General features: G+C 46.8%; 1 protein-coding gene across 30 annotated transcripts in view; it reads right to left on the bottom strand.

Moving 5' to 3' along the window:
- The window catches only part of kif1b (kinesin family member 1B), a 56,457-nt gene continuing 42,260 nt past the window's right edge, over nt 1-14,197 (bottom strand). For 13 of the 30 annotated variants that reach the window (XM_047579065.1, XM_047579056.1, XM_047579097.1 and 10 more), the window contains 25 exons: nt 13,746-13,997; nt 12,077-12,195; nt 11,699-11,784; nt 11,334-11,463; nt 10,873-11,020; nt 10,577-10,667; nt 10,357-10,475; nt 10,213-10,268; nt 9,746-9,946; nt 8,902-9,010; nt 8,524-8,590; nt 8,249-8,333; nt 7,664-7,769; nt 7,240-7,266; nt 5,855-5,969; nt 5,634-5,767; nt 5,462-5,523; nt 5,227-5,372; nt 4,791-5,051; nt 4,616-4,687; nt 4,388-4,497; nt 3,819-3,971; nt 3,511-3,703; nt 3,289-3,407; nt 1-3,202 (listed from right to left, as the gene is read on the bottom strand). In XM_047579065.1, coding sequence (XP_047435021.1) covers nt 3,160-3,202; nt 3,289-3,407; nt 3,511-3,703; nt 3,819-3,971; nt 4,388-4,497; nt 4,616-4,687; nt 4,791-5,051; nt 5,227-5,372; nt 5,462-5,523; nt 5,634-5,767; nt 5,855-5,969; nt 7,240-7,266; nt 7,664-7,769; nt 8,249-8,333; nt 8,524-8,590; nt 8,902-9,010; nt 9,746-9,946; nt 10,213-10,268; nt 10,357-10,475; nt 10,577-10,667; nt 10,873-11,020; nt 11,334-11,463; nt 11,699-11,784; nt 12,077-12,195; nt 13,746-13,997 — 3,004 coding nt within the window. In that variant the 3' untranslated portion in view covers nt 1-3,159. The remainder of the gene's footprint in view (nt 3,203-3,288; nt 3,408-3,510; nt 3,704-3,818; nt 3,972-4,387; nt 4,498-4,615; nt 4,688-4,790; nt 5,052-5,226; nt 5,373-5,461; nt 5,524-5,633; nt 5,768-5,854; nt 5,970-7,239; nt 7,267-7,663; nt 7,770-8,248; nt 8,334-8,523; nt 8,591-8,901; nt 9,011-9,745; nt 9,947-10,212; nt 10,269-10,356; nt 10,476-10,576; nt 10,668-10,872; nt 11,021-11,333; nt 11,464-11,698; nt 11,785-12,076; nt 12,196-13,745; nt 13,998-14,197) is intronic. The other 17 variants (XM_047579165.1, XM_047579251.1, XM_047579177.1 and 14 more) reach the window with 6 other exon arrangements.

Genomic DNA, 14,197 nt, shown 5'->3' with positions numbered 1-14,197 from the left:
TTGTTCTGCCAATGCACAGTTTGCACTTTTATTGTTGCCTCATTCACTAAACAGTTCAATGGTGCAAGATTACCATACACAGAATTAGGATATCTGCATGACACATCTATGCTATACAGCGAATGGATTATAATTATTACAAATACAGTAAACATATTTACATTTTAGTTCAAGCTCCATACAACACAGATATTTACAAAATAAGTATGAAAATGAAACCAGTCTGACAAATAATGTACAGTGTTAATGTCGTTTGTTGCCGTTTCTTTGTGGTGAACAAATCCGAAAAGGGAACGCAGTTATAACTGATATTAATTGTCAGAGGGGAAGGTGGAGAAAAAATAAAATAAAATAAAATATATATATATATATATCATGGCTAGTTTAGTTTTGAAAGGCATCAACGGAAAAGAAAAGAGGTGAAGAAAGACACAAACAATAGTATACTGTCGTTTTAGATGTAACTAGCTACGTCGTGTTGTATTCCCTGATATTAGAAAAAAAAAAAAAAAGTTAAAAACCACCTTTATTTTGTTAGAATTCAGATGGCTGACAAGCATGAGCTGTGAGTAAAACGCCTAAAAAGCAGACTTTCGATTCACTCCAAACACTTCCCGCTGAAGAGATCGCAGCTGGTTAGGTCTCTTTCTCCCTTTTCTTTTCTTTTCTTTTCTTTTATCCCTGTCTTCTGTATCATTCAGGCTGCCGTGCCATCATTTGGTTCATTGCGAGCAGAACAACTAAACCGCACAGACTTCACGTTGACCAGTTAGTTGAACCTTTTATTAATATGTGCAAAGAGCTGCAAACTAATATGTACATTGCAAACAATAAATACACAATCCAAAATAATATACCTCTGCAAATTAGTCATACAAAGTGAAAATGTTTGCTCTGACGGCCGCTGGCAGAAATATGCATCTCTTCGTGTTGCACCAGGAGCGATTACTGATCAGTGCATAGACGTTTTGTCGTTATTAATTACTATTATCGCGATTTAGGAAACATTTCTCCTCAGAAATGATAAAAACTCAAAAAAGGGTCCAGCGGGTTGGTTGACCCGAGGCCACTCTGCAGTTATCACCCAATCTGAGGTGAACGTTTTCTGTCTTCGCGCGAGCAAACAGTGAAGAAATGTCACTGATAATGACGCGGCTCCTCTGCTTCCGCACCCTTTAAAGGTCCCTCTCACATCAAACAGCAGCATTACTACTGGTTTGTAGGCCAGAGTTCATTAATGCCCGTCTGAACATCGAAAACAAAGCCCCCCCACTCTCGCAGAAGCAGAGACGCCACGTCTTGACCCAGGAGCCGCGCGGCGAAGCAGAGCAAATATTCCCACGGAACAGCATCAGACCGTGTCGTCCCTTTTTCTTCGCGTCGCGTCTTTCTTTCTAGCGAAACCCTTTTCAGGGAAGCTGCTGTCGTCCAGTGTGGCCTCGATATGTGCTCCTATCGCTCTGTTCCTGAAGTAACCCGGGACTCGACGCGCGCGACCTTGCCTCCGTCTTGCTATAGATATGTGTTAATGTGCAAAATAAGGTTAGACACCTCAACCGAAATGAAGAAACATAAATGCCCTCGGTTACAGTTCATATAAAACTTCGATGAGGAATGGTTAAAAAGCGAAAGAAAAAGAAAAACAACAACAACAACACAGATTTGGATGAGTTAAGAGGTTTTCGATTGATATAGAAAATGACCGTGCGTTGACCTGTGGAGCTGCGGAACAGATTTCTAACCCACCCCACCACCCTGGCGTGGCGGCGAGGGGAGTCATGGGACTGTGTGTTTACCCGTCCTGCAGCTTTTCTTCAGCTAACGGCTGAAAGCTCCTTCGTACCAGTAGTAACGTCTGCCTCCTCTTTCACTACGTTCAGTATCACAAGTGCGTTATGGTTAAATAAAAAAAAAAAAAAAACAAGAGGTCTCTCTGAGGCTCAGCGTGTTAGTGTAAGCTAGAGGAGCTAAGAGGAATGTCTTAAATAAGAGTGAACTACCACACTGATCCCAGAACAGACTGTATGTACAAATGAAGTTCTCTCATCAGAGCACAGTCCATCTTCCTCCTCCCAATCCTCCTCGTCTCATATTAACTGTTCTTTTTTTTTTTTTTTTTCTGTTGAGATGAAATAGCAAGCGTCATGTTTTCATTGCGAAGGGATGAAATGTTCTCGTCGTATCCACTGACACAGAAGCATGAGCACTTCCTCACTGACTGACTGACTGACTGACTGACTTGACAGCGGCGCGGCCCGAGGTTGGGAGTCTGCGTATGTACAGAGAGCGAGGACGACGGACGTCCGTCGCGTTCTCGCCGGAACCCCGACGAATTTCATTCACAAAAATTTGTGTTCGGGTTCGCGGCCGGGTTCGCGGCGGGCTGGGGTCCGATCGAGGAAGAGGCGGCGGGCCGGATCTCAACAAAGAGACGAAGAATGAGCAGCATCGGTTCGTGAAGCAGAGCGGAAACTAATCAACTGCTTGGAAACATTTGTAGATTTTTTTCCCCTCATGATTTCAAATGTTTATCAGATTTGATTTTTTTTTTTTTTTTTTAAATTTTATTTGATTTTTTTGGAGCGAGCACAAACCCGTTCTTCTCCTGAGGACTGCTGCAGTTATCATGCGAGCATATTATATAAAAAGAAAAAAAAAAAAAAAAACTGAACTCATTTCGGGAGACGAGTAACACTGATAGAGACGTTTTTTTTTTTTTTTGTTTGTTTGTTTGTTTTCTCGATTTTTACAAGATGATTGGCAAAACTGAAAGTCGGTGGCCAGAAAGAACAGCTTCTGAAGAGTCGTGCACACACACGTAGACTACTACAACATGCTACTAGTTAGGGGAGTTGGGGAATGACGACAAAGCGGAACGGAAAAATCAGACCTTAACATCGTCATAAAAACAAAAACACAAAGGGCTGAGGGGGAGGAAGAGGAGGAGGAAGGAGGAGGAGGAAGGAGGAGGGTTGGTTGGAGGGAAAAAGGGGCGGGGGCGCAAATTCCTCTGGAACTGAAACTTTTAGTCGCATGAAAGGAGACTTAAGCCACAAGTCTACTTACAAGAGAAAACCGTCAAGAATCACAATGATTAATAAGTGTTAACACTTGGTATGTTCGAAGGCTGTTCAGAGGGGATGGAAGCCGTGGTTTCGCTCAGTTCTTCGTCAGGCCGCTGCGTCTCCTCGCCAGCTTAGATCTGTGTGGAGATCAGGACGTTAGGGATGAAGCTTGTGAAGGATGTGGGCGTATGAAGCGGGAGAGACTTGTCTGTGTGTGTGTTACCTTATTGTTCCTGCCAGCAGAGGATTAAAAGCGTACAACCAGTCGTTCATGTCCTTCTCGTTGTTGGCCTGCAGGAGGATTCCTCGATGCTTTGTGCACACGGCAAACGTGTTGGGGGTCTGAGGAGAGAGCGTGGGATGTTATATATATATATATTTTAAGGAGTTTTTCATCGCACTTTAAAGCTTTTAAAGTAAACTCCTAGTCAGACTGAATCCTCACCTTGAGCATGGCCTGCTGGTCTTCGCTGTATTCCACCTGCGCCGTGGAGAGGTTGAGGACGCCTCGCTCCACCGGGTCCTTGTCGCTGTTGTAGATGAAGACGTAGGGCCGACGAACAACCACAAAGTGCTTCACCCACGAGTTGGAGCGCGGCTCCATGAAGCTCAGGAAACCCTTCTTCGACACGACAGATCTGAAACGGAGCAAAAAAGATCAATTAGCTTCTAGAAAGTTTCTGCTTCAATTAGACAGCCTCATTGTTTACTTGGGTTCTGGGAAACGAGATGCTTTCGTGCGGCGTTACTCACCCCGGCCTCATTTCTTCGATATCAGGCACCAAGTTGAGGAACTCGTTCTTTCCGGCCCGTGCAAGGTAGGAGGTCTCCAGGGTGGGAACCATGGGGAAGTTCTCGTAGTCTGAGCAGGAGGGACTGGAGGCACGAGAGCTGTTCTCTGGGGTCCTTAAAAACATGAAGTAAGTTTACAATGATGGTAACAGGACGCTAATTAATTTGAGGAATTATTCAATTAGCAATAATCTGTAGATCGTATTCTAACTCTAAATTGCAAAATTTACATCCTATCACTTACTATTAGGTATTATTATTACTTTTACTATTTTTAAGTTGGTTTGTAGTTAGGGCTCATTCCCCTAGCTTTATAAATTTACTCTTCATCTTTTCAACAACAGTGACTTTGATGAGAAAAATGCCTTTATGAAAACTCGGAAATTCCAGCTTTCGAACCAGCCAATGTCCCACATCAACAAGTTTTTTTTCTAAATGTTGATCTTTTGCCAGAATACTTTAAGCTTTGCATCAAGCAAGACAGGTTTCACAAAGACATGGGTATATGTTTAAAAAAAAAAAAAGTTTACTTCTGGTCTACGGAGCCGGACAGAGAGGGGCAGGTGGAGGAGGGGGTGAGGGTGGCGCTGCTGAAGCTGGTCACTGATGGGTCACGTCCCATGGGTGAGATGTCGGAGAGCTGGTGAGGGGAAAAAAAAAACAAACAAAAAACAAGATTTAAACATGCCAACTTCTTTGCTGTGAGAGCTCACACTGTCAGTTGTGCGTCTGCAATAGTTATCCAGTTGATTTCTCACCTTGCAGTCGCTGATACTGTTCACCACCTGGTTGTATTCACTGTTGAAGGTGTGCGTGAGGAGACGCAGGCACTACGGAAAAAAAAAACAAGAACCCGTGAGTTCGTAGCAGAGGGAGACAAAGCGCGCGGCGGCGGCGGCAGCGGCAGCGGACGCTCGGCCTGCGTCTTCTCACCTTGGTCGCCAGCTCCTTCTCGCGGTCCACCAGGCTCTCGATGTCAGCCGAGTCGTAGCCGCTGCTCTCGCTGGGCGTGATGGCGCTTTCGAAGGTGGTGCTGGAGATCTGCGAGGAGATGGAGGTGGAGGTGGACAGAGAGCCCGTGCTCATGCTGGGGGAGAGCAGCTCGCTCAGGGACTTGGTGGTGGGAGCCGTCCCCACCGGAGCCGCGTCTCCGATCTTCTCCCTCAGCAGGAGGAGGTGACGGGTCTTCTCCACCTGGAAAAAAATCACAAGGGTCAGGCTACTTTATGCCCCGAAAGAAACTTTTTAAAGGTTTTTCACTTGGAATGGGATCGTTTTATCTTTCAGAGCGGGTAAGTCAAAGGACAGAAAGGCCTAAAAGTTCAAAAAGGGGTTTAACTTAAGCTCAAAGCGACTTTTAAGTTCCCACCTCGTGCAGCTGCTCCATTTTCTCCAGCTCCCACTGGTGCTCCAGGATGAGGCTGTCTCCTCTGGGCCTCCACCCGGCCAGGTTCTCCTCTCCTCGCACGTAAGCCACCGACGTGTCCAGGACCTTCCTCCTCCTCCGCTGCATCCCTGCTCAGGACAAAAGTCCCTCATTAGGTTCTCAGAGAAGTCGCGATAAACTCTCTTTCACACATCTGAATAATCTATAGTCCGCTCACCTGGACTTCCAGTGTCGGACATCTTGCACAAGCTCAGCTCGTAGATGCCGGTGACTCGGTTGCTGTAATGAAGCAGAGGAGGTTCTGTTCAGGGAAACTATGCAAAAAGGTTAAATATTGCGTATTTATGTAGCAATTTATGTAGAGTCTCTATGGCAGCCTGCAGCCTCACCAGTCAGGAGTTTTGGAGTATCCGCTCCCAAAGAGGTTCTTGAGAGAACGTGGAGGGGAGATCTTGGCGTCTCGGGAGTAGAACACCATGCAGATGTCTTTGGTAATGATGGCAGGCTGGATGCAGTGGTCCAGCTGTGGAGAGGAGACAACGGGATCACATCAACCCAGAGAAAAAGGAAAACACACAACGAAGAGGCTCAACACAGAGCGGCGACTCACCTCCAGATATGCGGACAAGGTCATGTAGATCTTCTCTCCGTAAGGAGTGACCCGGTTCAGGAGGAGGGAGTTGTGCAGGGAGCTGTCCCACACGGCCTCGAAGCGATAGAAGGTCCTGAGGCGAGAAAACGAGGACAGATGAAGAGAAATGACTTTTAACGGAACGATGTTTGATGAAGTTCTACTTAGTGCTTTATGACCACTAACGCTTGCAGGGTCTGTGTGGACACAGCAGGGTTTCCCTTTGTGAAAGAGCTGGTGAATGGCTCCACTCAGGGATTCTATTGTCGGTGGCTGCGTCGTGCTCGGGCTGCAACGCAGTTTTCTGCACAACTTCAAACCCACAAAGAGCGTTTTGTCTTCCTGACTTGTTCATTGTGTCCTTGGTTTGTACGCTTCTGCCATGGTTTAAAGTAGGCAACATAGTTGAACTGGTTTAACTGTATTGATAAAAGCTACAGACAAACGTACATTTTCAGTTAACATGAATCACTATTTGTTTTAGTTGGTAAAAATATTCATTTTGATAAATATATACATTTATAGTTTCTGATTTTTTGATATGATCATGCGTGTTTTCTTGTAAAAGATTGACCAGATGTGTCTGACTTCCCCCAACGTCCATCACGTGCGGTCGGAACAAGACGCAGCCGCCTAATTCGGGGGGTTATAGTGCATCAGATTCTGCAAACGGTGAGGTGAGCACAGCCCTAACAGATGAACCGGGGAACGATACGCTGTGACTGAAGTGGCCCTCACACTTATCTCTCAGTCGTGACGAGAGGAAATACACCGAGGTGAGACCTTGACAACAGACACAACAGGAGCCACAGTGTTTTCGGCGTGTCAGCAGGAAAGTGATAACAATGTTTTTGAACCACGGTGCCAAACCCCGTGCCTTACACAATCAGCGTGAAGACGACTTAGGTGGGGGTATTGTATGTAAAGCGAAGGTGAAACGCTTATCTGCTGCTGTGTGCGAGGTTGCATTGTTTCTGTTTTGGGCAGCAGGGGGCGCTCTGACTCAGACTGAGAGCCAGCCCTGTACTGCTAGCTCACATCAGCCAATGTTATTGAGTTAAGACTCAGTGAAAAACAACTGAGAGCAAAGCATTCGATTGTGAATATCGAGGGGTCTGTGACAGACTCACAAAGTACAAAAAAAGGGGGTTGCATTTGCATTTAAGATCGTCTTTACTTGTCCATAAAGAATTTGGATTTAGATTAGAGGCAAAACGCGGAAAGACATAAAGACAAACCTTATGCAACATGCAGAGAAACAGAACAAAAACCAACACAACCCGTGGGGAACTGAATCTATAGGGCTAGAGAGAGCCATAAAGGTCCTTCAGCGAAGGAGCCTTATGTTCTCTGAACGCTGGTACCTATCAATATCCTTATCAATAGAAAGCCTGAGCACAATCAAGAGTCCAGCCGCAGCAGGAGGAGGGAGCGCATAGAAAAAAAAAACAGAAGAGAGAAGCACAAAGAGTCAGGCAACAGAGACAATGGAGCAAATGAACAGGAAGAAATTAACAGCAGTGGAAATGGAAACAGTCACGCAGTGATTCTGACGTGCATTCAGAAAATATTGATACAACTCATAGAGCTGCAAAACGCTTTTTGAGAAAACCCACGACGAGAACTTATATGTGGCAAAACAACTCGGCTGCACTTTAAAGAAAAATGTGTGTCATGACCGGCTTGGACCAGTTACACAACAGGACTCAACGCACGTGTATCGTGCATGTGTGTAGTTTTTATCATTATTTTTGGTATTCGGACCCAAACTAAGTAACTTTCAGCTACCTGTTGGTGTTGTGGGACGACTTGATGTTCTTGGCAGAAATGATGTTAAGCGAGAGGACGGCGTCAGCCGCGCCATCGTCCACTTCCGCCTTGTTCCTGATGCGACCTGGTGGGACACAGACAAACACGGCGGGGTCAGCGCAACTATGAGAACTCACAGGTCTAACAGCCGCACGATGACGGTGTCCAGCGACGACACGCGCCAGGAGCCGAAGGTCTAAAATGTGTAATGTAATTATTTATTTCATCAGCTGCAGCCACAGTGTAAACTGCTTAAAGTGAAAAGCAGCCTAAGGCAAAACAGAGACGTGTCTCCAGACTTGATTCATTACTGAGCAAACTGGGCGACATCCAAAGGAAAGGCTACAGCAAAGACAGCTAGACTCGCCGAAAGACATTTGGCCGATCATCCAGGTGGACGAATGTCTTCAACAAAGTTCAGTTGCTTTTGTTTCTAGCCTCGCTTTGACACATGTCGCGTATGTGAATGCGAAAACAAGCGTGCATCTGGATCAAACACCGGCGTTTCTGGTGCTCCTGCTGCAGCAGGGTGGTGCTAGTCGCCCCTGAGGGAGGACCACTCACCCACGACCAGCTCACGGACGTCCTTCCAGTGGAGCTCGCTGCCCTTCTCGTGGATGAGAGTGACCGTGATCCTCCGCTGGATCCCCTGCAGCAAAGACAGACCAGCACTTAGGATCAGCACAATAAAATACGGCTTCTACGTGTTTCCTATGAAATGTGAAAAACATAATTTACTGGTTGTTCTGGAAAGTTAATGGGAGGCCTTAAAATTTAAATTTGTGCACAATGCACATGCTGGTTACTGCAGCGTGAGTATTAGCGTGGATCTCCAGTACCTGGTGCAGCAGGTAGGTGCCATGGCAGGGTAGTCCTCCGCTGTGGTCCACCACAGCTGGAATGTACCTGTGAATGGAAGAGAGTCAAGTGTCACAACTCATAGTGTCATTTGTGTTGCAGACACTTGAGCCAGAGCTATTCTGGCCGACACCAAGCAAACGTCTCAGATCTGTCCTCTCCAGTCTTTTTCTGGATTTATGTTCATAGTTTCTAGTCAGCAGACACTGAAGGACGTATTTTGAGATGTGGTACGAACTCACTGAACCTGTGAACTCAACGAACCTGTTTTTCTACATTTTAACAGACCACAAAAGTGATTGATGACGTTGAGTTTTCTGGTGCATGCGAATGTGCGACTCATGCGGACGGACACTCACTCTCCAGTGGGCTCCAGCTCGCTGATCTCAAACCACACCAGCAGGTCGTACTTGCTGACACACTGGCCCAGGTTGGACTTGGTGATGGTGTTCAGCTTGGTGGCTGGAACTGACACATCAACAACACGTGAGCATAAACGACGCACACTTCTAATTCGAATTTCAGAGCGGACGGGTGAAAGCAAGGGAGAGAGGATAACTAATAATATGGATCGCTAGATGGAGGATGGATATGTGAACGCACGGCTGACACGAACACAGTGACGAGCACAGAAGGTGTCTTTTTAAAGGACGGGTCAACACAGAGGCTAGAAGTAACACAGCGTATTGACTATAAAGAGAGTGCGAGGAGCCAAATCACAGATTACACCACCTCTAAGCCCCCTGCTGTCTGACACATTAGGATTATGTCCCTCTTTGAAACAGGTTAATCTCCGAGGACATTCATTTGTTTTCTATGTGGTTGAAAGGAATATCATTTAAGAAAAAAAAAATCCCTTATGGAAGCAGCTGAACCTGAACAGGTTTAAGCCAAAATCTATGGCTCTGTGTGTGTGTGTGTGTGATTATGATAAATAGCCATTTTATTTTTTTTGGCCCGAGATTCAGCAGCTGCAGCAAGATTTACCCGAAGGTGTCAGCTCAGGCCAGCGTCACCGGGCCGGCGACAGGGGAAGGTTGCGCTGAGCTGACTGGACCTAAACGCACCCGCAGAGAGGTGCAGCACACACAAAAAAAACACTGCAGGGCTCTGCTGTGCTGCAGACACAGAGCAAAGCGCCGCGCTAGTCTAAATCGCTACGGCCGCTACAGGTGCATCTAGAGCGGTGTCCGCTGTACCAACCATGGTGCCTGGGCACAATAAGCACGGGGTCAGCGGCTGCCGGGAGGAAGGGGAAGTGCGAGAGCTGGTCGGCCTCGTCCTCCAGACTGGCCACAGCAGTGGAGGCGAGGGCGTTGGCGTGCTCGGACAGCGTGTCCAGCACTCTGTCGTGCACATAGCCGCTCATGAGGTAGCAGATCAACTCTATCTTACGGGTATGGTCTTGGCGTTAGACGAACGGCGGGGAGAGATCGGAGGGGACGTGTGACACAAAAGAGACGTGGAAGGGGGGAGGACAGAGTTTGGAGTAAGAGGATTACAGATTGTGGGAGAATGATTAGAGACAAACAGAATCCAGAGGAAGCGAGAAATGGAAAAAGGACGTAAGAGGCATGCTTATGTGACCGTAAACCAACGCAAAAATTATGCTGAGACGATGGTGACAGGTGCGGAACATATTAGTGAGCTTGTCACTTCGCATTCCTTACCTGGTTTAGACAGAGGCATGGGGATAGGGTAGTATTTCCTCGATGGCGTTGGAGGACTGTCGAGAGGAATGTAAATTTCAAACTGCAGAATATGCCCTGATGTACGAAACACTTTTTTAACTTTTTTTTTTAAATCCCACCAACCTGATCAGGTCCTGGCCGTGAAGATGCAGCGGGTGCTGCTGGTAATGGCCAAACACTTCGAACACAATAGGTTTGTTCTTGATGTACTCAATAAAAGACTCCGTGACCTCTACTGAAATCTGCTCCAACAGAAAAAAAATTAAAAAAGTTGTCAAGCTTGGTTAATATGAAGCTTAAAGTACGGCTGTGCAGGTGTGCGTGTGTGTGTGTGTGCACTTACGTTCTGGACGTGGTAAAAGCCCAGAGGAGATCCTTTGCCGGTGTTTTTCAGAGGCTCGGTGGAAAAAGCCTCGTCGTGACGGTGCAGGAAACTACAGGAAAGGAACGTGAATGAGCGTCAGTGTGTCAAATTATTATCGTTTGAAAGAGATTCTCCCCCTGAAAGTCACGAGCTTTACTTCTAAGATATGCAAATGAAACACTCACGGTAGCTTTATTTCATCTTAACAGTCAGATAAGAGACATCAGATAAGAGGTTTTTTTTAAGGTTTGCGACTTTGAGGACGCTGGACTCACTTAAACTGGCAGAAGATGTCCGCGTACTCCGGTGGGATGCCGCTGGCCTGCAGCACGGTAACGCGGAAGGTAAAGATGCTGCCCACCTCCAGCTGGCCCGCCAGACCATCGCCCAGCTTGGTCTCTGCCATGTTACCCAGCTTGAGGTCTGAAGAAAGCCACAGAGGAAGGTCAGCAGGAGCGGCGAGTTCGTAAATTACCCTCAACTGCACCTGTTTCTCTGTTTTGCACATGAATTCTAAGCTCTGCACAGACCAGATCAGACGGCACATTTTCAAGGGGGTGATTTGCAGAGAAGACTCATCAAACAGGATTCCTTCACAGAGCTAGCGCAAGTCTCATTTCCATCACAAAGCACTTTAAGTCCTCCTTTGCGTTAAAACGGGACCATCTGCCAAGTGCGTTTCCCACTGGGCCGAAGGGCTTGAAATTTACGAGGGGAGAGGTGAAGGCAGCCGTACCCATGTCATTGATTCGGTTGAGCTCCTCTGAGGGTGTGATGACCTCCGAACTCTGGCCCTGACCCTCCACAATCCGAAGCTCTTCCAGGGACATGCCGGAGCGGGTCATGACCGTGGAGGGAAAGTCGTTCTGATTGGGTGGAAAAAGAGAGGAGAGGGAGAAAGGTGTTAACACAGAGCTGGAACAGCGAAACAGAACATCTGAGCAAAATTAGATTTGGTGATCCTCATATCTAAATAAGAAACACCACAAAACTAAATCTACTTCGCTGACTTTAAGTTTCAGCGCATTCATCTTCAAACCCGCTGTCAAACGCACAGATTAAAGTGAACTTAAAGTTCCTTTCATCTGAATCATGGCTCACCTTTTTGAAGTACTCGTCATCAAAGGAAATCTTGGCGGTTCCTGACTGCCTCACTCCTGACCCGTAATCTGGAGCCTCCTCGTCGGCTACAAAGACACAAAACACCTTCTAATCAGGATCTATCGCACGCAACACTTGACTCTTCAAACTGTCAAAACTAATTCAAAGGAACACACACGGAATCCTCTCTTTGCCAAACGACTGGTGGATTAAACATGTCGCTATAATTTTTTTTTTTTAAAGTGTCGCTTCAGGTTATTTGGCTCGTCTAAATTATTCCATTTATCTGACATAAATATTACATGGACACTCTTGTGAATAGTGACCATGTTTTCCATCTGCTGTAATGCTCATTTACAAGTCTCATTAATTACTCACCAGCTATGGCCTGGACCCCCACGCGCAGGAAGCCGCGCACCTCGCCCTTCTCCGTTACTATGGCAACGCGGTGAACCAGCGGCACGGGGTACAGCAGGTTGCTCAGGTACACGAAAGCTCTGAGAATGAAAAGAGGAGGAGATGTGAAATAACCCCGACTGCGCTGCAGAGGGGGAGAACTGCACCGGCGTTTACATCCAGGAAAAAACAATCGACAACAGGATCCTGAGGGGCGTCCGTCTTTTTTAGTTACATAACCGCCCTGTTGTCGGTTTCATTTAATTAGTCAAAGCAGATTAGATGGCTGCACGCTGAAACGTATGCTACATTATATGAGTGATTTACACGTGTGTGCACCAACAGTTCCAGTGTTTAGCACTTACTAATGTTTATAAGAACATACAGTAAAATGTTAGTTGCGATTATGGAGACAAGCAAAAACAAATGAGAAAACACAACATCCTTCAGGGCTCCGAAAACCAGCAGCATCCTAATCCGTGCTCTTTATTTATAAACTGCGTGACAGGGTGATGACGGATCGTCCGGGGTGCAGCAGTAAAGGCTGTAAAAGAGTGGTTTATTGTGTTATGGCGATGTTAGTCCCTCACCCCCCCTCCCCCTTACACACTCACTGACATTTTGTTTTGTGGGACTTGATTTGTTTTGCTGCACCCCCCCCGGTGACCTACTCTTTCCCTGTCACCCCTCCATCCCGTCGCGCTGGGAGACTCAAGGCCGAGCCAGAGGAGAAATATCAATCTGCAGGATCTCTGGAGTCACGGTGACGCAGGCAGAGCCGAGCTGCAGCTATCGCAGGGGTCTGGGGCGGCTGGAAGCCCGCACCGATTTATTCCGAGGCTGCGTTTAGTACCGAGCTATCGCGTTTGCGGGCGATGAGGAGCGACATGTGCGTGATTTCAAACGCTGCAGGAGCACGTTATTTCATGGTGGCAATTCATTTAAAACATGTAGACTGCACGACCGTCAGCTGCTAATGAGTTAATATTAACTATAATACAGTCTAGGAACAATGTTAAAACAAAGAAACAAACAAACAAGGAGATTTAATCACAATGTGATAAATAAAAATTAAATTTGTAATAAAAAAAAAAAAACCCAAAAAAACAACAACATAAAATGACAAATAAGCTAGCTGGCGTTGACACAGCAAATACATGTGTTTCACACACAGATGGGAGTTAATACAGTCAGTACTGTGATGGTGGCGTGGGATGAGACATCACGCTGGGAGGAGGTGGGGAAGAAAAGATGATGGCTTCTCAGTTTGTTTTTTTTTTTTTTTTGGAGGGGGGGCTGAATCTAAATTAAGCACAGAAACCAGGCCTGTGAGCAGGGAAGCGTGACTAATCACATTAAATTAAGAAAAGGGTCCAAATCATGTCTGGATACGTGATGTGACTCTTCTCTGAGAGATTTAAAAATCATCAAGAAGTGATACATTCATGAGCCTCCGATTTGCCAGCTGTTAATTAATATGTCAAAAGGTGATGTTTTGTGTTTTGCTCTTGCAGCTCTCTATTGCACTGACTGCTGCTTTTGCGGCTCTTGTCACACTTGTGCAGAAAACCAAAAGCCAACATCAGCCCCCAGTCTCCCGGCCCAGCCCGCGCAGCGGGAGGACGTGGAAACGCCACTGCCGGTCACCAACCTTCCCACCAGGATGAACCAGGGGGAGCGGTCGTAGAAGGGGTCCTGGCCGTCGCTGAAGATGTCCGAGCCCTCCTCGGTGCCGGCGTCCGAGCTGGTGTCGTCCACGAACGCCTCGTCGTCGATCAGGTCGGACATCTCGCTCTGGCGCTCGTCCGCCAGCTCCGTGATCTCCGAGTCGGTGGTGGAGAAGGTGGGCGAGGGCGTGCGGTCGGTGAGGTGCTCGTTGACGCAGCCGTGGAAGATGGGGGAGCTGAGAGGGTCGGCGGATTCGGGGGGGGGAGGCGGTGGCGAGAACAACGGAGAGGTAACAGTGGAGTATAGAAGAGTTAAAACACAGCATAGGTATCATTTCTGGTAGTTTCTTATTCACAAATAACATCAAATAGCCAATTAATATATAAAAAATTAACATGTAGCTGTACATGTTATTAATATTAGTAGTAGCTACAT

This window comes from Mugil cephalus, chromosome 1 (assembly GCF_022458985.1).
Source record: "Mugil cephalus isolate CIBA_MC_2020 chromosome 1, CIBA_Mcephalus_1.1, whole genome shotgun sequence".
Lineage (NCBI taxonomy): Eukaryota > Metazoa > Chordata > Actinopteri > Mugiliformes > Mugilidae > Mugil > Mugil cephalus.
The sequence above is the reverse complement of the archived record's forward strand: the minus strand, read 5'-3'. Positions and strand labels throughout refer to the sequence as shown.